This window comes from Larimichthys crocea, chromosome VII, assembly GCF_000972845.2.
Source record: "Larimichthys crocea isolate SSNF chromosome VII, L_crocea_2.0, whole genome shotgun sequence".
In the NCBI taxonomy this organism is placed as follows: Eukaryota; Metazoa; Chordata; class Actinopteri; family Sciaenidae; genus Larimichthys; species Larimichthys crocea.
In genome coordinates, this window is record NC_040017.1 from 13,737,429 (window position 1) to 13,760,846 (window position 23,418).

At 40.7% G+C, this 23,418-nt stretch overlaps 1 protein-coding gene and 1 non-coding gene across 3 annotated transcripts in view; both read left to right on the forward strand.

Moving 5' to 3' along the window:
- The window catches only part of arhgef17 (Rho guanine nucleotide exchange factor (GEF) 17), a 64,908-nt gene that overhangs the window by 29,946 nt on the left and 11,544 nt on the right, over positions 1–23,418 (forward strand). The window contains exons 1-4 of one of the 2 annotated variants that reach the window (XM_019260985.2): positions 6,065–6,796; positions 15,642–15,719; positions 19,469–19,651; positions 22,873–22,989. In XM_019260985.2, coding sequence (XP_019116530.2) covers positions 6,566–6,796; positions 15,642–15,719; positions 19,469–19,651; positions 22,873–22,989 — 609 coding nt within the window. In that variant the 5' untranslated portion in view covers positions 6,065–6,565. Of the gene's footprint in view, positions 1–6,064; positions 6,797–15,641; positions 15,720–19,468; positions 19,652–22,872; positions 22,990–23,418 lie in introns of those variants that run through there. The other variant, XM_019260984.2, reaches the window with a different exon arrangement.
- trnam-cau (transfer RNA methionine (anticodon CAU)) lies at positions 21,234–21,306 on the forward strand. Its single transcript has one exon. It is a non-coding gene; the product is annotated as a tRNA-Met (tRNA).

Consider the following 23,418-nt stretch of genomic DNA (forward strand, 5'->3'; position numbering starts at 1 on the left):
AACTGTCTGCTAAGTGCACTCGCAGTCATGATTTCTCTCTTGCTGCTGTTTGTCCCTTCCCCCCCTTCCGACTCCCCCTTTTCCCCACTCTGTCTCAAACTTTCATGCACATCACTGAGTGCTGCTGAAGAGAGCCATCATCTTTTTCCTGCGAAATCCAGCTGATACTCTCCTCGAGTTCCCCACATTACTGCTGCATCTCCTAAAAATAGCGACGTTTTTGTTTTTTTTTTCCCAGAGAAACACAGATTTTGTGAGGGAGGCAGTGTGAGAGATTATCAGAGAGAGAGAGAGAGAGAGAGGGAGAGATGGTATAATGTGGCAGAAAGGACAAACTGGGTGGGAGAGAAAGAGACACAGAGATGGTATTTCCGGAGTGGCGTTGGGTTTAAGACTAGTCTCCGTGGCTGATGGCTATCTCTGGATCTCAGTGCATTGTGGGATAGGTTGCTGGACAGGAAGTGGATGGGATGTCATCTTACAGACTGCGGTAGGACTGGAAAAGGAGGACTTTAGATGTCAAGTGGATTGAAGGCTCCTCCTGGTGTGTTACTGTAACGTTGTCTGGTTGGACTTGGATGACTCCTGATTAAGTTCTTGTGAACATTAGAAGGTTATTAAACTTACAAAGAACTTTAATTTCAAAATAAACCACCCAAAATCTTGAGTATGATGTATTTTTATGGGTCTTTCTTCACCATCATATAAAATGTTGTGATCCCAGATGCGATGATGTGCCATGGCCGTCAAACAAAGCCTGAATCTCGGAGCATCTCCTCCACAGTTTTGTTTCTTTGTCATATTCTGCATGTGTGCCTCCAATATGTATAAGTGTGCGTATTTGTGCATGTGTATATTAGCCCAAGCGAAAATCGTGTCCTTCCCTCAGCCTTACCTCTCAGGGACAAAGGCTCTTTTCACAGCACATGTATCTCTCTCTCTCTCTCTCTCTCTCTCTCTCTCTCTCTCTCTCTCTCTCACCTCTCCCTCTCCCATCGCCCTCCTCTCCTTCCCTCCCCTCCCCCCTCCTCCACCCCGCTCTCTCCTCCTCCTCTCCACCCCCACCTCTCGCCTCTCTCCGTCCCTCTCTTCCTCTTCTCCTCTCCTCCTCTCTTCTCTCTCTCCTCGCTCCACCTCTCCGTTCTCTCCTCCTCTCTCTCTCCTCCTCTCCGTCCTCTCTCTCTCTCTCTCACAGCTCTCTCCGTCTCTCGTCTCCCTCTCTCCCTCTCTCCTTCTCTCTCTCCTCTCCTCCGTCCTCCTCCTTCTCTCTCCTCTCCTCTCCTCCTCTCTCCTCGTCTCCTCTCTCTCTCTCTCTCTCTCTCGCCTCTCTCCTCTCTCCTCTCTCTCTCCTCTCCTCGCTCTCCTCCTATCTCCCTCTTCCTCCTCTCTCTCTATCTCTCTCTCTCTCCCTCGCCCCTCCTCGCTCCCCGCATATCTCCTCTCCTCCTCTCTCTTCCCTCTCCTCCTCCTCTCCGTCTCCTCTCTCGCTCCTCCCTCACGTCCTCTCTCTCCCTCTCCTTCTCTCTACTCCTCTCCTCTCCGCCCTCTTCGCTCCGTCTCCCCGCTCACCTCTCGCCCCCTCTCCCTCTCACTCTCTCATCCTCTCTCCCTCGTCTCTCCTCTCTCTCTCCTCTCTCAGCTCTCTCCTCTCCACCTCTCTCTCCTTCTCCCCGCCTTCTCCTCTCGTCCCTCTCTCTCTCTCTCCCCATCCGCTCTCTCCATCTCCTCCCTCTCCCTCCCCAATCCCTATCTATCTCTCTCTCTCTCTCTCTCTCTCTCTCTCTCTCTCTCTCTCACAAATCCACACCATCCCATAAGGGCGTATTTGGAGAGCAAGTAGATCTGGTTACCTGTGCTTTCTCTCCCCGACACATGCTACAGTTTCGACAACAATCACAGCCCTGTGAGATAACATTTGTTGTTTACTTTTCTTATTAAACTCTTTATGACAGATGAGTTATCTTATCTATTGTGTTTGAACTTCTCTTTATATATATATAGGTGCTCTTTACTTGATGCCACATGATGTCTGAATGGATCAATCAACAATCTATTTAGAAATATTTAAGTGTGACCCTGTGGCAAGGAGAAAAAATACAGTTATATTCTGTAATGATTTTACAGTATGTATACTGCCCCCTTGTGGATATAGTTTATCTATGTGTGTGTGTGTGTGTGTGAATGCATTTGTGTGTTGATGCAGTTTACCTTTATCCCCCAGGTTTTGGTTGGATTTATTCATGTTAATCATACAATATTTGAGCATATGTATCTGTTATGTGTAAGAGAGAGACAGACACATGGAGAGAAGAGGATGAGACAGTGTGAGATGGACCTGGTGACTGAGCCATAAAGAGCAGTGGAGCAGATAGAGGAATCGATGAAACAGAGTGAAGAGTGAAGTGACGGGGCTTTATCCTGACCCCCCATGTTGTAGGTGGAAGTGGGAATCATCCGTCATTATCAGGGACAAAGTGCTAACACACAAAGAAACACACACAAACACAAACACACCCCTGAATGACGCAATGTTGATGCATAAAGCATTTTTCATTCTGTCCTACTTCATTCATTTGGTCTTTGTACCTGTAACTGTATGAGGGTTGTTGTGGTAAACGCCAGATGGGTAACTGGACAAGCACACACACCTATACACACACAGATGGTACAAGCTGTACACACAGGTGTGTGATGAGAAATCTGTTTTGATCTGTTTGGGCAGTCATGCGTCCACCTCTCCTTAGGTTACTCTCTCTCCCACACACACACACCTGTGGACCAGTGGGTATGCTGACAGGTGTCATCAGTCCTCTTACATGTTTATCTATAGACTCACTCCAGACTGACTCAGTTTTTTTTGTGGGGTGATGTTGGAGGCTGGGATACAGATGTCACATCAGCTGTCATTTAGCAGCACTTAGTAACACACTGACACAGACACAGGCGGGGCGGCCAAGCAAGAATTAAGCCACACACACATTTCTGCGCAGGGTGGGGAGGAAATATGAGGTTAAACCACGGCTGAAAATTCAGCCCACTCGTGATCAGCCACATATGTGTATCTGGTGTTTGTAGTGTGTTTATTTATAAATGCAGTTGGATGTGTCTGCAGTTGCAGTTGGGGTGAAGTCTTGTGTGTTGAGTCTGGCTCGTGATCAGTGTCGTGTTAGATTCATACTCTGTTTCATCATAACTCGTTGCTTCTGCCAAATAATGAAAAAGCATTAATATTCCCAAGTAAAGGAGGCATGGATCCTTCAGCTGGCGATGTAGTTAGTGTGTGTGTGTGTATGAGTGCATGAGTGCACACCATTAAAAAATCTGGGTCAGCCAGCTATGAGCTGCTAACTTATTCAGGGAGAACACTCTATCCCCAGGCTTTTTTAAAAATTTTATCTCCTTCGCTACTTGGCAACTGCGTCAAAAAACTAAACAGGAAATGCTGAGGATGTGAGCACTCTGGAGTTACTGTGGAAACAAGATGCCGTGGATGCTAATGAAGCTGGTCAGATAATTGTGACCCGTGTGCTGACGTGTACAAGAATTAATATGATTCTACCAACATGTATTGTCTATGTAGATACGGTCATGGCTAATTCCTCTCTGCTATTGAGTATTGAGACACAAAAAAATGTTGTGCGGTAGTTGTTACTATTGCTATGGTGTTTTACCCTCATGTAAAAGGTCAAGAGACCTCAAATATATATATTCTTATATACTTATATACGTTTCTGTGTTCCAACTCCAAACATGCCTGAGAGATTATCATCTCTGATCTTTGTCACCAGACCTTCAAAACCATCTATTGTTTCTATGGCAACTAGGATTAAAGGTGCAATTTCCTGCTAGGAGCTTGACCTTTAAATGTCCTTTAGTGAGCTTTTCCTGTTGTCACCGTCTTATCTCTGTCGGGGAGAAAGAAAAAGTCTGTTTGGGTTCATTTGCTGGCAGAAGCCTCCTCATACCATGCTTAACATGAACACAAACATTTACTGCGGTTGCATGTGTTGAAGTACTCTAACTTGAAGCTTGGTATGTGTCAATATTGTACGGTGCACTGTATTTTCAAAGCTACTCTTCCCGCATGTTGTGTCGTCTTCTACTTTTTTATTAAAATTGAATTTTAGATGTATCTACTCATGAATACACACTGACATACACATGCACACAATCCCTTTTACCCTTTTGTCAAAGTTGCAGTTTTGGCATATTTATGCACTATAAATTATATCTTGATTTATCTTTGTGTGTGCTTGCTTGCTATGTGTTAATGTTGGTGCAGTGCATACTTCATGAATTGTTAAAGGACCCTACTGGTATTTTTTATTTTGTGCATGTTTTACACCATTAACTTTATGCAGGAACTCTTTGGAAAACTCGTGTGTGCAATGATGGTGGATAATTGTCTGCACAAGCACAAGCATATGATGATAATGTAATTTTGATGAATGAAGAATGAAAAGCACATAAAGACGTCACTAAATAATGATCCATAATACTGGGCCAGAGAGGGAATGATTAGTATCTGTACTACAGCATCATCACTGGGATGGAAAATCATTCTAACTATTAACATCACCAAACCTTAGTTCTCAATCTGTTGCTTCAAGTTTCTAATTTTGGAGAAATACTGCTCTGCATTTACTGATGAATAAATTCTGATTGATTGTACTACTCTCAGTATTAAGCTATTTTTAAACTCAACCCTCCTTGCATTTTTTCACTGAAGAACAGATGTCCCACTGGAAGAGTGTGCAACAAAAAATAGCAACATTAGTGGAAAACAGACTTCTTTTGTAAGCTAGGATTACAATGTTTAGCTATAAAACAGCCTAAATAATTTTATATTTCTGATGTAATAAGTGCTTTGGCCACTAGTCATGAATTTCCAGGGCCTCCAATTGCAGTATTTGTTGCTTTTCTCCATTTTTATATATCACCTTTCATTATTCAATTAACATTCACAAGAGACAGAATAGATTAAAAACAAATAAATAGAAGCAGCAGTAAAATTATATCATGTGCCCATTTCTTTCAAACCAACACCTGCAAGTTTTGTCATGGATGTTTTTAATTAAACTTACAATTACTGGGAAATTTCCAAAAAATTTCTATGGGAAGTTAAGCAGAATGGGGAATTTTGGAAATACTCCAAATTGGAAACTTTTCATGGAAATGTATGTCAATTAATGGGAATTAACTGGAAATTAGGGGTTATTTAGTAATTGGTGGTAAGCTAGCATCATGATAAGGTATGATATTTATGTAGATCAGGGGTTAAAATAAATCAATCATCTTGTGCTCTGGGCTCCAAAGTGTGGTCCAGGGTTGTAGGACTCATCTGTGCATGTGATGGAGGAATGCACAGTGCATGTAGGGGGCGTGGCCTCAATAACCCTGCAATAAGCAGTGTGCTATGTGCATGTGATTAAGGCAAGTGTAGCATGCAATCTGGTTGTTTTAACTAAAATATATTTTTCCCAACTATATTTAAGTTCCCTGTTGAGGGCCAACCTTAAATTTTGTAAATAATTTAGATGGGCCCTTTAATTGCTAAATTGAAAAATGTGTTCCAATTGATGGATGATGAAAATAATGAAACATTTCAGCCATAACATAGAAGCAGAAGAAGAAGATAGGAAATGTGTCCTAAAAGTTGCACCATGCTTGTAAAATTCATTGTCAAAACACAGACATGATCCTGTAAAATCACTGCTGGCTCACTGTTGTCATGGTTATGTGTGGGCTCCTTCCATTCAGTGTACCTGAAGAGACCTTTTCATTCAGATCTGTATTTCTCAATGGAGCATTTAACTGCATTGGAAGTTAGGGAACTTTAAACAGTGTGTATGTGAGATCAAAAACATGTTATCATGGCAGCGGGGTCAGTCAAAAAGAAGACATCCATCTGTGTTTCCTCCCCCTTCTCATCCCTTATTGATTATTTATGAGCAGGATTGGTGGAGTCTGACTGAGCTGAGTGCTGCGAGTGTCTACCATGCCTGCTGTCTCTCATTATACACACCCATAGGGGGAGGGCTATGACACTCACACACACAGACACGCGCACCTTTTTATCCACCCCCCCCCTGTCCACACTCACCGCGACATGCGCTCCGATTTTGCTTACATCATCCATGCAGTAGAAACAGATCACGCATGCATACACGCTGGAGTGTGCTCCTTTGCCTCTCACAATACGGTGTGTGTGCTGCATGACACACACGCACGTTGACAAGCTGCGCAACCGAGCTCACCTCCTCCAGAACAGACGCACACTTTCACAAACACTGAAGACACAAGACCGGAGAGAATCTGCAGAAAGGTTTCTTTCTGAAGGACTGAATTATTTAATCGTTGCCAGAAGAGAAGAGGAGAGGACAGAAAAACAACAACAGGAAGGAACATGTTTATTTCATGTTGATAGGAAAGGTGGTGATTCCTTCGACCCTTAGGTGTTTTTTTTCTTTCATATGCCGTTATCCTGCGGACATGAAGACCGAGTTTCTGTGAGTAAAGAAACCGAAAAAAACTGAGGTGCGTTCAGGCGCTCGGACCTTTCCGTATGCTTCAGATGGTTCGAACCCTAGCCCAGTTCAGCATCGCTCTGGAGGAAATGAATGAGAATGGAGAGAATACAGGAGATGAAGGAGGTGGAGGAGAGAGAGATGGAGGAGGAAGAGAAGAGGTGGTGGACAGAGATGCTGTGGATCAGTTCAGAAACAACAACAGGAATGGGAACTCCAGTGGAAATTTGAATGGGAATGGACTTTGTGCTGGAAGCCCAAACGGAGAGGTAGACTAGTGTTTTCTTTTCTCTGCAGTTAAGATATGTGTGTGTGTGGTGTGCTTGGTCCCTGTCTTGCATGTTCGCTGCATCGGACGTTATCACCAGCTTGTCCAAGTCAAATTAGATTTCACTCCATCCGGACTCCTCTTTGATTAAATCTACTTTTTTTCCTCTCCCGCTGTAGATCCTTCGAATTCTCTTCTATTTGTCCTGTTTTCCTGCATATTTCCGTTATTATTACATCTCATTCCTTGTTTTAATATGTCTGGATGTCTCTTTCTTCAGATCCTCCTCTCTCTCTAATAGAATTAGAGATGAGTGAATCACACGATTAGCTCCAACACTTACTGTCACAGACACTCTCTGTAGTCTCACTGTCTGTCCATCTGCACTCATTCACGAATCCGCACTCACTGCCCTGTGTTGTGATGATCTTTGCATCCTTTTTTGTGTGTCAGTCGTACACCTCTCTGTGCTTCGGGTTATGTATGCTTGAGTGGGAGCGGCATCAGCAAACATGCTTTGGATTACATCCACACATGTGTTAACGCACAGACTCAAACATGCTGCAGACATAATGCAGCCGTTGTAGCTCTGTTAATCTTAACACCCGGCGTTGTTAATCCATGCCGAGGTGTGTTTGTATGTGGGAAGTGAATGTATGCAAGAGCAGAGCTAAATAAATTCGCTCTTCTGGACAATTGAATTTGAGAAACCCACAAGTACACATGAAATTTTCAAAATCAAAGCTCACATTCACTGTCACAAGACTTTTTTTTTTTTTTAGGTCAAAGGCAAAATGATTGTAGCACTTGGACGGACGACTTTTCCTAACTAGTAAATCTCTGGAGGAAAAAAATCCCCTCAGCGCGTGTTGATATACTCTTATTTTGTCAGCCCAACTGTAAAGATTTTTCTGTTGTAATATGAAATGAATGAAGAGTAAGAAAGGCAGTAAATATTCACATTAAACAACCATTTAATTGATGGCATATTTGCTTAAGAAATTACTTAAATTGATTATCAATATTTGCCAATTAAACGGCTATTTGTTTCCACTCTGACTGCATGCAACACTTTGTGGTACTGACTGAGGAAATATTGAAGCAAAGGAGAGCTAATTACACACTGACACTGATTATTTTGTGAACCGGTTGAACTCGCCTCACAATGACACGATGTGAAGAGCTTTTGAGAGGAAAGAGTATGATAAGAGTTTGGAGAGGAAGAAAATTGAAGAGGTGATAATGGTGGATGGGGATCAATAGTGTGTGCATCATGACAGAGAGAGAGAGAGAAAACTATTGATCAGTGTAGAGTAGGTCAGAACAGTCTGTGACCTGCAAATGACAATTAGGGAGTGCACAGAGACCTGCACACATGCTGTTGCTTACTGTGGCATGCCAGGATTATATAAGCCTGCTGTAAGGCAGGCGGTTGAAGGAGAAGTGCAGGACCCGTTTACTGGATGAACAGAGGATAGGTGATGAGGATGCTTTCTCTTTGGGCGAAACAGACTGCCTGTTGCTGCCAGGCTGTTGCCAGGGGATACAGTCGTCAGGGGGGAGGGATGAAGGTGGCAGGGGTGGAGAGGTGTGACGACAGCGATGAGATGAGAGGAGAGAGCTGCGTTTCTCTCGCTGAGGCTTTTAATGAAATAACTTCAGCTCGGGTAAACAGTTGTTTCAGCCACTAAAGCTGGTATTTTTAGACAGCCCTGTATGTCGTGCTGATGTTGAGATACATATTTGACCACATGCAGAAATGAGGAACTGAAATAAAATAACAAGAACATCACTGATTCTTTATGGCAATAAGAGCAAAAAGAGATATTAGAAGTTTGCAGCAAAAGACACTAATAATTTTTCTGTTAACAAAATCCTTGAAAAAAAATTCAACTTGATGGTTTTACAGACTGATTTAGAGGAATAGTTCAACATTTTTAATGGTTTTACAGACTGATTTAGAGGAATAGTTCAACATTTTTAAATACTCTCACTCACAATCTTGTTGGTACCAATGACCAGACAACCAGTAGAGACTCCATGTGGTTACTGGTTTATAGTGTGGTAGTTAGCATTTGATATCTTTGCACAAAGCCAGGCTTTACCCCTGTTTCCAGTCTTAATGCTAAACTAATCTAACCAGCTGCTGGCTGTAGCTTTATTTGCATTTCTAAAGATAAACATTTCTTTTTCCTATGCGTTTATGTAAAGAAGCCAGTAAGGCTTTTATACCAGGATCTCTAAAGAAATCGATAATTACATACTTGCTGCACAGTCCTTGTTGTTTTTTTTTAATAAAAATGATTTAAATTTGCGTCAAAATACACACAATAGGAGATAATCCAGGGACACCTTTGCTGAGTAAGTGCAGGACATGGTGAAAAAAATACACTTTAAGTCCTAAACATTTTCCAACAAATTAAATTTAAAGGTCCTTCAGACGTGGTGAACTGACATGATTTGAATTATTTTGGCCAATTAGAGCTCTTCTCAGGACTGCGTGGGCGTGTACAGACTACATTTGATTGACATCTTCCTTTCTCTCCCGTTAGCTTTGTTACACCTGCTACAGTGGACCAAAATGAATTTGTGAAAATGTTTTGAGGCATTCGGCCAACTAAGAGAGAGACAAACAAAAAGAAACATTACCGAAACATGACTTTGTTGGGAATATATAATTATTAAAGGGGGGCTGTATGCTGTAACACTATGAGTGATACAGTCTTTACAGCTGTGCGTCTAGTCTATTTATTGGGGGCTGAGGTCACAGAGAGAAAGTAAGGTACCTACCAAAATATTTGATAACACAAAATTGAAAGCAGCTGCGGTGCTTTGACAGAATGATTGGGACCTTCAGTCCTTGGTTGGTGAAACACCACCTTTTAGATACTGAATTGTCTGGACAAAAGAAGCGCGGGATGGAAAACTGGCGTTATTTTCTGTCCAATAATGAATACATTAAATTCTACAATTGCACAGATTTTATGGCGTTCGGTATTCTCTCATTTAGCAGCACTCAAACGCCAAAGTGCGTCCTCAAACTGCTGAGAACAGAATGACATTTTAAACCAACAAAAAGTGAACAGGAATTTAGTAGAGTAAAAAGTAAAGAAAGCAGAAAACATTGATTTCTTTCTTTCTTTGTCTGACACAGACTGTAGAGTTATTGAGCACTGTGGTAACGGCAGTAGTAGCTTTGCCGTGTGATGATGTACAGATCAACTGTTGCACTGCTGCACGAAACCTAAATAACGTCACAGACATTAGAAAAGCTGCACTCTGACTCTGGTGTATGTTGTCTTTGCTATGCCGTAATGTTTGGCTGTAGTTGTGAGGAATAACTTACTTTATGGACCCCTTGTGACCACACTATTACCAAGACACCAGAGCTTGCAGAGGGACACATGAGAACATGCTGTACTACTCTCTCTCTCACACACACACACACACACACACACACACACACACACACACACACACACACACACACACATACTTCTTGAGGGTTTCCTCTCAGATCCCCTCCAGTGTTAGTAAGTGTCGGGCTGAATCCTGTGAACCATCTGTCCTGTCATATTTTACACTGTGACACGGGCTGCAACCCCGACAACCAAGTGAACATATCGTCTGAGACAATAAGCACGTAACACATCACATCTACATGCTTATGCTCTTTGTGCGTCTGAGACTGTGATGTACAGACCTGTCTTCTCTAAACAGATCTTAGCTGGTCTGTTTTGGGCTGATTCAATTACACAAACACATTCTTTCTCTTCGGGCCACATCATTCCTGAGATCTGTGTTGTTAAATGGATCAAAGTTATCTGATTACAAATAATTTGAAGCTGTTATCTGAAGATTTGCTGCTCTCAAAAGTAGGTGACTTCTTTTAGTGTATGACTAATATTTAATTAAGAGATACGATACAAGCATTCCCTTTTTTTTTAAAGCAATAAATAAAAAAAGCAAAAACCAATAGCTATTCATGCTGTCTAATGTTATTTTGTTTTAACGTAAGCAAAACATACTTTTACAAATTCATATTTCATTAAATTCCCTTCCCTTTTCGTCATTCGTTTCCTCAAAATGAAAGGAAGATTGTTTACAATTAAAGTGTAAGAGTAGATCTGTGTCAGGACTCGACCAGGTGCAGCATTAACTGCAGCATCCCTCTGATACATTCAGACCACCATCTGAACATGTTCGATACAGTACATTAGGACAGCAACAACATGTACCTGAGACAGAACCGAGGTATGATTGCAGCCAGGCCGAAGTGGTGGGGATAACTCCTTCATGTCTTTTGTTGATTGACCCCTGCTGATGTGGAGGATGATTGGATGATGATCAGTTTCACAGCAGCCATTTTGACATGAAATAGTAGGTCAACACAGGTGTTGCCAATGATACTAATGTTTTTAGTAGTTTTGGTCTTCATCTTATGATAACTTGTACATACTGAAGTATTTGGTGAGATCTGAGAACGTGGAGGTAGCATACAGGTTGTTCACAAACCCACAGGTTAGTCAAAACTGTAATAAACAGAGGTAAGCAGAAAACATTCATCACTGTGATGAACACTTCCCGGTTCACCTTTTTCTTTATTTTATGTTCATACATACGTTCATACAAGCACACATAGTTTCAGCATTTTCATCAATTCAGTTCAATTCAGGAGTTTATTGTCATTTTCTAAAGGCAACAAAATTATGTGTGGAGCACAACACAGAGCAGTAGTTACCATGATGGTTACCATGTCATGAAATTTGCCTGCAGAGCCACCCCAACATATACTTTATTATTAAAAAAAAAAACTCATGACTTCTCCAGCCCTCATGAGGGATTATTATTTGACATTCTGGTGAGCTCCCATCCTGATATGTTACCTCCAAATAAAGCGCTAATTTATTGCCACGTCTTGCAAATACTTAATTACGAATCACTAATTAATTTGACTTTACGAATGATATGACTAAAGTAGTCCTCTGCCTTGTGTGGTGGATGGAAAGAACGATGAAATATCAAGCAGTGACTCAAACTCTGTCATCATCACACCACAATTACAATTTGTGATAAGTGTTTCATTAAACTGGATCCAGTCGAATCCAGTCTGGTCGAAGGCTTGGCTGAGAGGGTCCTGACTTCAGCTCTGCTGTGAGAGACCAAACCTTTCCTGTGACCGTTCAGCCTCTCAGCTGGGGTTACTATGGTAACCCTGCTAGCAAAATGAAACTAGCATTCCTAACATTATTTCACCATGTTCTGATGTGTGTGTGTGTGTGTGTGTGTGTGTGTGTGTGTGTGTGTGTGTGTGTGTGTGTGAAATCTAATAAAGACGACCAGCACAGAAAAGAGGAACATTCCTGTCTTGAGGGAAGTTCCCCTCTTGTTTTGACTCATTGTCACACACGTGTTATTCCCCATCTTCTTGTTGTCGGTTCAAACGGCCAGCATCACTATCAAATGAACATCTCTGCGAGGTTCACAGTCTCGGCTGCGCCTGGGCACTTGTTCATTTACCTGTTATTGTTATGAAAGCTGTCAGTTTCAGACTTTTGTTTATTTTTGTCTGGCTGACATCAAAATTATGATTCCAATTAGGCAGTCATGAGAAAGAGGGAGTGGATCCGCATTTGTTAATTTGATCATCGTAAATGAGGTTTAATTTGTCTGAGACATTCATGTAGAGACAGCTGTGTTCTTGTGTGGAGAGCAGTGTGTGTGTATGCGCAGTACTGAAACTGCTTATTATGCTACATATACTGCACACTACATAAATACTGCAGCCGCAAAAATAAAAAAAAACTCAGCTGTCAGAGGGCAAAAAAGAATAACATGACCAACTCTCATTTGAGAAGCGGACGTGAAACTCGTAGTATTTCTTACACTGCAGAGTCACTGCAGTTACACTACATTAGTCAGACAGTAAATGAAATGACAGAAAATATGATTCATCGTTTGAAGACACTCATCAAACACACAAGACACAAACTCATGACAAACATTTACTGGTTCTGATGTGAAGATTTAAATATCCATCCATCCATCCATCTGCTTATCCTCGTCAGGGTCAAGGTGGGCTAAGATTTATATATAAAGAATAATATTTCTTCTTTGTCGACGGTCATTAATATGCAAGCAATTTAAAGATGTCACCCTGTGGTCCATATGTGATTGGCAGGACATACTGACATCAAAATATTTGTCTGTCTTTATTTACAACAAAGACAACAGAGTGCATTAAATCTAATGCTTGCCTACAAAGTAGAGAGAGTACCCTCTCTCCTAGTGCTATCAACAACTGGACATACTAAATCTATTCCCTCTATTATGGTCACAGTACTTATTGCTGCACAAACCTTTTTTTTTCTAAGTGGCTTTGGTTAAAAGCGTCAGCTAAATGATTAAACGTGATGTAAATGTAAGTCTATTGATTATCCTAAATATTGAAAGACTTTTTTCCTCTTTCTTTCTGTTCACATCTTTAAATTTGATGTTGATACTGCGAGTGTGACAAGATGATGAAAGCTGGGTTTGAAGCAGGTCAGAGTAGATTTGAGAGTTGTGAAATTTACCCATAAAAGCAAGTAAAAAGTATGAATCACTAACGATAAACGTCTAGTTAAATAGCATTTTAGGAGACTGTCAGATTCAGTGTCTTGCTGCTGCTTTCTCTGAACCAAGATATATTTTGAATAGACGAGTGTCTCCATTTGGAGTGTAATTGGGGAATATAAACGGATGATTACAGTGGTATTGTGCGTTTCCCTCTTCAGTCATGTGTAGCCCTGTATTTACTCTACTCCATTGTGTTTGTGTTTATATCTCAGGGAAGAGTAGACTTGGACTGAATCCCTCACTGTGTGAAAGAGCAACAGTGAGAAAACATTTGACGAAAAAAGTATCACTGGTCGAAGGCTTGTAAAAGTCAACCTAACATTAACTATTAAAAGACAATAATGCTTCTCTGCACACTTTTTTTTAAACAATTTTAGAAGTTTTCCGCTCTCAATCACTTTTATACTCTCTCTCACACAGACACACACACACACACACCAGTATCTACACACCGCCTTTCACCCTGCGGTAGTACCCCACAGCACCCCTGGGATCCCCTCAGATGCCAAACACTAAACATGGCCTTTCTGGGAAGTCATTGTTATGGTTATTTATAGGGCACAGTGGTGCTGGCAGAGGGGAGTTGGGGAAGAGGGAAAAAAGCCCTCCTCTGTGTATTTTATTGGCCTTTATATATGTGTGTGTGTGTGAGAGAGAGAAAGAGAGTGACACTGTGGTTATATATGCACTATAGGGTTTAGCCAGAGGCTCCATCTGATATTTATAATCATGTTTTGTTTGAGTATTTTGGGAGTCTCCCCTGAGACCCCTGAGATAATATGTCTGACTTGTTCCATGATCATTATACTCCCCTTGTTATTCTCCCACTTCTCTTTTTATCTCTCTCTCACACACACACAAACACACACACACATCCTGTATCAGGTGATATGATAGACTTCCATCACATTTAAACGAGAGAAAAGAGTGATGGGTGCACCTTTTGTAGCACAAATCTTTTAATATCTTTGGAGTAAACGCTTGTCCATTGATTTGATTTATTTCACAGTGTAGGAGTAAAATGTAACAGGAAAAAAAGGAACAATTCAACTTAAAAACAAAATCTGCTTACCCATTTGTGTTTGATTCTGTTTGTGTCCTTTACTTTCATTCAGTCCGTTTCCTTTCAGGCTTTGAAGTGGTATTGTGTCCGCTGTGTGTCTTAGCAGCTCATTCACTCACATCCATAAACCATGAGTCATTCTTAGAGCGAACTGCCGAGTCATGCTTTGCTTCTGTGGACTTCCTGGCCTCGGTGACCTCCTATCCGGTCCCTGTGAGTGTGTGTGTTGTTGGAAAGGACACATGCAGTGGTAGAATAGAGGATTTATACTGCCAGAAAGGCAAGACGCAAGTTAATTATGTGTGTGTGTGTGTGTGTGTGTGTGTGTGTGTGTGTGTGTGTGTGTGTGTGTGTCTGTGTTTAAAACCAGATTGTCTCTGTGAATCTGCCTCAAGGTTTCAGATGCATCTATCCACTATCCATTACCATTTTTTCTGCAACAGTTGTAAGACAGAACTGAGTCATACATTGTTAATAATGTATGAATAAAGCTAATTAAACTTTAATTAAGATGCTTAACACTTTAGCATGACACGAAGGTAGTAATGATAGTAATTTAAAACAATAAACCAAAATCAGAGGGTCTTCATTAATTTACACTGGACATATCTTGTCATCTTGTCAAATGTATAGTATAGAAACTTGTACCTTGTAAACATGAATAGTTTCTGCACTTTTTGCATGGAGAAAGTTGATTAATGCTCAGATGGCAGCAAATATCACAGCTTTTAAAAGATTGTTTTTTTCACTGTCACCTTAAATGGATAACGGTCACAGTCAAGGTATAAGCAGGACACACACGGAAAGAGAGGAGTGTGATGAATGTGTGTGAATTGAACCAAAAATGTTGCAGTTATCTAACATGTGTTACGAGGCCACAAGAGTGCGATTAAAAAAACACTAATTCAAGAACTGAATCCTGTGAGACCTGTGCTCTGAACCAAACACCTGACATTTGACCATGGTTATTAAACATTTTAATAAGGATTTAATAAGGTCACTCTGCATCACAAAAAGATGAATTCCAATTTACTTTATCCCAAACTGTGTCTCTGTATTAAGACTCAATAACATTTTTTAATTAAATTTGAGAAGAAGCCTAGAGCGTTACATGTCAACAGGAAATGCAGTGATGATTGAACTTCTACTTCTTTTGTCTTCACAGGACATGAGGAAACATGTGATGATGACCCTCTTAGACACGGAGCAGTCATATGTGGAGTCACTACGCACTCTCATACAGGTAACACACACACACACACACACTAATCCACACACAAAGACAAACCCACTATTGTGGATTCACAGACTGTTGATGACATAAATGACAAATGTAGCTAACAGAGGTGTTATATAATCCCCTTATTGTCATTCATCCTGTGAGGCTAATCTGCTAACACCATCACGTCTCACTGTCATCAGCATTATCTGCCCGCCCACACACACACACACACACACACACACACACACACACACATTCTCCCTCACCTTTATCCTTCACCTATCCCTGCTCCAGCAGCTAACTAACCTTTCCCCTAAATCTTAGCCACATCCCATCACACCGTCACATACACACACACACACACACACTCCTCACCTTCTCTACCTGTGATCACCTGCTTGTATAAACTGTCGCTCTTCACTGTGTGTGGGTGTGAACAGTGTGTGTACTTGTATCCGTGTGTGTGTGTGTGTGTGTGAGAGAGAGATTTTGCACACACATCCCACATGCATGCTCACTTTTCTGTGCTTCTACCTATGCATGTATTTCTGTGTGTGTGTGTCTGGCCACAAAATGAATAATCCGGGGCTGTGTTCCCATGGCGACACTGGGAAAGTAAGTGTTACCACGGTTACTGCAGTGAAAGTGCAGATCCCTGAAGGAGGGTGTCAGATGTGGTTCAGCTGAGACAGCTCTACAGCAGCACTGTCCAAAGTTGAAATCTGACTCTTTGCAGTTTCTTTTTTTTTTGGGACTTGGGAAAGTTTCTGTGACTTTTTTTTAGTCAGCTGAGGTCGGATCAGATACCTGGTCTGATATGAAGGGTTAATATGAGCTGTACTAATCAATGTTTTTACAATAACACTGGATCAAATACCTACATGTATGAAGATGTTGCAACCACGCATATATACAGTATAGATAATTATCAGCAGCTCTGTAGTCGGTAGGTTTTTGGTTCACTGTCACTGCTCATGTCAGTGTTGTTTCCTCACACAGTAGACAGCTGTTTTCCGAGAAAAAACTCTCAGAAACACATTTTACTCTTCCAAGCAGCAGACAGACAAAGTTGGCGACTAGTTGGTGAACATAGTGGAGCATTTATCTGCTAAAGAGCCACATATTTTTCTCAGACGAGCTTAAAGAAGAGCAAATATTGGACTTAAATGAACGTGTGACAAGCAGTGTTCATTACAGCGTTACATTAAAACTCTCTATTCATATATAAATGGATGTAAGCTTTTACCACAGAGCTGTGGCAGAATAATAATAAGAGTAGGAATTACGTTTCAGCTTTGATTGTTTTGATGGTGTGTTCATCAGTCGTTGATCTCAGTGCACTGTCAGTCTAAATCATACTCTGAGGAGAAGACGGGATGATTTATTGGACCTTTTATTGGTGGAAACTGTCCAATTGGTGTAGATAAAAAGTAGGTCAATAGAGCAGTTTTCCACCTAACTGGGTTACCAATTAACATCCTACCTGACGACATCTGTTTATACATTGTGAGTCATGATGACCTACATAGGGATCACACGTCGTCCACTCTCTTTGTTGCCTTCCAGACCCTGACACTATGTTCTGGTGCTCTGGAAATGTATCATGTCTGTATCAATACTATCACTAATAATAAGCAGCAATAAAACGCCACTGACACTATAAACAACATGCACCTGACTCCCAAACCTGCTTGTACCGCTGATTTCAGGATGAGCTACGACATCAGCACCTGAAGAGAAGCTTTATGAACCAACACTTTCTCTATAGCTCCCCTCTGTTAATACATGAGCTGACTAATTTGTCATTAGGGTCGTGGTTCGCTAAAAAGTCTCAGTAAATTACTAATTTTCCTTTCTGGACAATTACAGTCACATGTTTAGGATCATAATTATACTAGAGAAGATACTTACCACTTAATTAAACTCTGTGCATCCATCTGAATAAGAAGCAGAACGGCTTCGCTACAACCCGATGCTCCCCTGTGAGATAACATGAAAGAACTCTTATGTAACATATTTCCAAGAAAACGGTAAGGAAGTACAAACTGAATCACTGCTGCTTTAAAAGACATCTCGGATCCTTATTTTTCCTAGTTTTCTTCAACACAAATGTTTTAACCAGCAGATTGGATTAGTCATCAAATGTGTCATGGAGTCAGGCAGAGAGCCACATACAGCTGACTGAACTTTACAGCTTTTGGAGCCTCGGGGGTCACATCTGTTTGAGTCTATTTTAGACAGCAAATTGAATCTCCAAATTTCTCTCAGCTTTAATGGATTGCCGTGTGCGCGCGAGTGTCTTTGTGTGTCTCAGTCAGGCTTGTTAGGCCACTAAAAACAGCTAAATCTACAAAAGCTGATTATTGTGTATGTCGTGTTACCTTGCGAAGAAATGGAAATATAATTATAAGCGGGAGAAAAGAAGGGCATTCAATTGTACGAAGGTAAAATTTTGACTTAACTACTTGCTTGTAATTTGTTTTGTACGTCAACATGTCTGATGCCGTGTTCGCATCATATTGTTCAGGCTGTAATTACAAGCAGCATTAAGTTGGAAAATCCACATTCACATACAGATATCAGGGTGTCCTGACTTCTCCCACTTGAAGTGTCAAAAGAATGGGAGCAAAATATTAGCCACCATAACATAATATATTAATACATAATTGTACAGCTCATTTAAAAGAAACTACACACATTCAGTGTTATCTTTTGGAACTAAAACTAATGTTTTGAAATAATTACTAGAGGTTTTCCTATCCGCGTTGTGCAGTTGCAGGTTTAATTTCATGCGCGCACAAGTCTTGAATGTTAATGACAAATTAGTCGAATGAAAACACCAGCACCAGGTGGATTTCTGTTGATAAATTCTATTAAAAGCAGGTCACTCAGATTCAGGTCATGATGACATTCAGTCTGTTTCAACCCAGTAGTAGCCAAGAGCTATTAAGCTCCTGGCAACACAGGCCTCAGATCAGCAGTATTTTAAATCATCACATTATCTTTGTGTGTGTGTGCGTGCACACATAAAAGGTTTATAATAATAAAAATTATTTGCAATTGAAATAGAGAACTTCAACACACAGGAAGGAAATGAGATATGTGAACAGAGGAAATGTGAAGTGGATTGAACAGGTTTGAGCCTGAACGTTCTTCAAACATTAGTTTTAGAAATACTAAAATAGTTCAACATTTTGGCTGGTTACCACTCATGTCTGTGTGTTAAACATCCAGAGTGTATGATTTAGGTGGTTTTATTTACAGAATATGTCAAAAATGAGTCCACATGTTGAACCGCCATGTTTCTACAGAGCCCAGAACTTACAAACTAAACACTGGACAACAACGTAGCTTCTCCTTCATGCTATGAGACACGACTCAACTGCATGTCATAGTCATAGTTACGGCTATGCCATACTTGTCACGTGATGGCTAACTATCATGACAATTGAGCATACTCTGATGAATTTGGTTCAAAAGATCCAAAAGAAGTTGATACAGATGTCTTTAGATTGTCTCTACTGTCCTCATTTTTGAAATCATGTGTCTTTGGTCACATTACAAGCACAAAATGCATTCAGATTACAGTCAGCTTATATCAGTTCTTTTTCAGTCTCTAAATTTTAATCTTTAGTCTCAAAATTAGAAAATTGCCAAACGAATTTGTCCCTAACAGCCACACACAGTTCTGTCACTGCTGGATGACAATTTTACCCAATCTCATGCATGTTATCTGAGACAGTAATTAGCTTGTTCTCTTGTCCCCTCAGGGCTACATGCGTCCTCTCAAACAGCCAGACAGCGGCTCCATAGTGGACCCTCTGCTGGTGGACGAGATGTTTTACCAGATCCCGGAGATCCTGGAGCACCACGAGCACTTCCTGGAGCAGGTCGCCGGCTGTGTCGGCCAATGGCACGATAGACAGACCGTTGGACACATCCTCATCCAGTCTGTGAGTACACATGAGTTTTCTTGAATTAAGTCATTTATCATGCACATACATAAAAAGCCAGAGACATGCTTATCCATAAATGTGGCAGAGAGTTTCTCCAAGAGGACTCCAGCTGGGGAAATCATGTTTCTTTAATCTACTAACCCAATTATGGAAATTGTGTTTCTCATTTACATGATGGTTAGGAAAATAGGAAATCCAAGTGTAATCAAGTCACTTGAAGATCCAGTCTGTAGGATTTAGTGGCATCTAGTGGTAAAGTTATGCATTGCAAACAACAGACGATCAGCTCAGTTGTTCTGGGCATTATTTCTGTAGTTCAACATATAGTGGACTCCATAGAAGAGGACCCGGTCTCTCTGTGGATTAAAAGGCTCTTTCTAGGGTGACAGAAACTCAGACAAGCGTTAACTTCTGGCTGTAGCAGTAATCCCTTTACTTCTCTGCATAGCATCTGTTGTGAAAATGATAAACCTGTGGTGAGAGACACTTGGGAAATAAAGTGTGTGTCGTAAGGCAACTGTATGGATTATAGCAGTACTCCCTTTATCTGGAGTCAGTCAGCGTATGAACAGTAACTAATAAACTCATTCGGCACACTTCAGTAAACCTTGACAGTTGTATTGTTTCCTGGTTTATCCGTTTTATTAGCGTTGCAAGATAAGATAAGGAGTTGCCATTTTATTATGAAACGGTTTATTTTGAAGTTCAGTCACAAAACTTGTTTTATAAATGTGTCTTGTGTGATGTACTGTGGTGCAGACATGATCATACAAAATGATTTTCACAGAGGTTGAATGAATAAACAGTCTTACTGAAAGCAGGGTGAACTGAAGGGAAGCTGTTTTTATTAAGAGACGGTCTATAGTTGGCAACTCAAGTTTAATATTTTGTTTTCCCGGCGACCTCTTTGCGACCCATTTGAAATTTCCCATGACCCAAGGGCGGCCCTCAACGTAGGCTTTGAAAAACAGTCCTCTAAAGCATCCGTGTTAGGCTAAATGTCAGGTTTCAGTCTTTGAGAATGAAAGGGCTTCTTCTCTGGGCTGTTTTACACAGACTGAGAAAATATTGAGTCAGATATTTGTGGTAGAAGAAGCACAGATTCCAGTTTTTTGTCATAGACCAGAATGCAGTGTGGGTAAAGGCTTTGTTTTTTTACTGAGTGGGGAAAACCCCTCAAACCCCTCTTGCTATGTTAATGCTATTGTTGTCTCTCTCGGCACCTCACAGCATGAATGAAACCGTTGCATAAACTATCGCTGGAGACACAAACAATAATGCTGAATTATAAGTAGCTAAGCTGAGGAAAACCTGCTGCACCATCTGAGATAAATAAATAAATGTTAGATGTTGCTGTGGTGGTTTTCCTTTTGAAGAGAAAGCTAGAAGGACGTAATTGGACATATCTGCAGGCAGAAAAGTGAGACAGCAGGTTTTTCTGTGTGTTCAGTTCGAGCTGCAGCAGATCTTCCACACAGCTCAGACCGAGCCTCCCTCCCCCACTCCCTTCCTGCTCTCGTCCCCCTCCCTTTTCTCTCCGCCGAGGCTTTTAAAGCTGCAGCGGCTGCAGGCTTTTCAGGCCTCGTTGGCGCAGTAGGCAGCGCGTCAGTCTCATAATCTGAAGGTCGTGAGTTCGAGCCTCACACGGGGCAGATTGTTTTTCCCTGGTCTTTGCTGTTTGAAGTGGAAGATGATTTAGATGATATGCAGTGTCGTGTCTGTACAGTTCATGGGAAATGTCTGCACTGATTACAGCTTTGTCTCCACAAGCAGCAGGGACATTGCAGCAGAGATATTTCACAAAACAGAATCCCTATTTGTAATTATATCTGACAGATGGTGATCTGTTTAAGCTCTCTAAGACCCCTGCAGTCAGCTAACTTATTATTTTATGTTTACCTTTTCAGCCAAAGTTGTCTCTCAAAATATGTTGCAGCATTTCTTGTGTTGGGTTTAAACTCAGCTGATATGTTCATGTCTCTTTCTCAGACCGTGGCAACATTTTCTGTTTGTATTGCACCTTGTTCCAGTTAATATACATACTTTAGCATCTAGATAGTTTTAAACCACTTGGATTTAATTTGGTTTATTGACAGTTTCCTTATATATTTACATATTCATCCATAAAATGTTGGAACAGTGATCCCATCCTAAAACAACTCAACCAACACTGAAACACAGGAAGTAAATATGTGCACATAAAAATGGATAAAACAACATAAACAACACATATACTATAACAAAACCTTTTTTAAACAACGGCTAGGAGCCAATTAAACAATGCTGTAAAAAAACTACTAAAAAATAACATTAAATTTAAAGATTCATATTACAAAAAAACCTTGCATCCTAAAAGACGAACATAAAACAATTCATTACGTTATCTACTTTATTTTTGTGATTTGTATATAGCTGTACCATCCTCACTTTGAAGATTACACAGTAGCTGCCTAATTAAGATGAATTAATATTCATTTATATTTAAAGAAATGTCTTTTGACAGAGTACATTCCTACTCTGTCTGTGGTTTCTGTCCTCCGCTGTGACGAATCCTCACATTCTCCTCAGATGTTATCTCTCTGTCCTTTGCCTCAAAGACTGGGAGAATGGAGAGAAGAGAAAGAGGAAGAGGGCTTATTTGTTTCATGAAAGGGTGGAAAACAGGTTACAGGTCTGAAGTCACATTGTGACTTATGTCTGCTAACAAACTCTCTCTCTCTACTCTTTTTATTCATTTTTTATTCTCTCACCCTCTCTCTATTTCTCGCCCTATATTTGTGAAAAGAAAGCAGATCTGGGCAAATTATCTGTATTTGTTTGTATGTCTGTGTGAAAGAACAGAAATATCCTTTTCTAATGCCATCCTAAACATTGAAAACTACTTAAAACAACCAAGGTTTCTTTGGTGATCTCTCTGTCTCCAGCTCTCTTTTGCTTTTATTTGAACTACACAGTAATGGATACAAAATGTAAACTTCTGAGCGCATGTAATTATCTAAAGTGAGCCAAAATAACGATGCAGCTATCATTTTCTCCTGTTTGTAGTCGCACCTCAGATATTCTTCTTAACATAAGCTCAAACTTAACGAGAGCTGTCATTGCGCAATAATAGTTGTGGTTCAAACCAAAGGCAACATATGACTTCAACATAAATATCACATAAAAATATACAATAAGTAACTTAAATGTCCTTTTCTTTTTCCTCTTCTCCTGTCCAGTTCTCCAAAGAGGCTCTAGCGAACATGTATTCAGCGTACATTGACAACTTTCTCAACGCCAAAGATGCCGTAAGAATTGCCAAGGAGGCCAAGCCAGCGTTTCACAAGTTTCTGGAGGTGAGTGTTGGACTGAGTCACAGGATGTCCTGTTTTGTTTCAGTGGTTGCTCTCATGTGTTTGTTTGGAAAACTAGATACCAGTCAGTCGAAATGATTAAGAAAGGTGGAAATGCCTTTAAACCAGCGTTTAGAGCCAGAGTAAAGAAAGAAAAGAGGAGAGGTAATGAAGAGAAGTTTGACCTCTTCTTGACTTGTTTTGTTGTCTGGATTTGTCAGTGTTAGGTTTATGTATATGTTACTGTGTGTGCACTTCCTGTCTCTTTCCCCTTGTTTGTCCATTCTAGTATTCCCATGAGTTTTTGTCTTTGAAAGAGACACACTTGACCGCTCCTGTCCTACAGTTAAAGGACTTGAGGAGATTTTGTTAGGAATGTTTCTTAAAAAGATAAAAGCAGATTTTAGCCTCTGCCTGTCATTGAATTCTGGG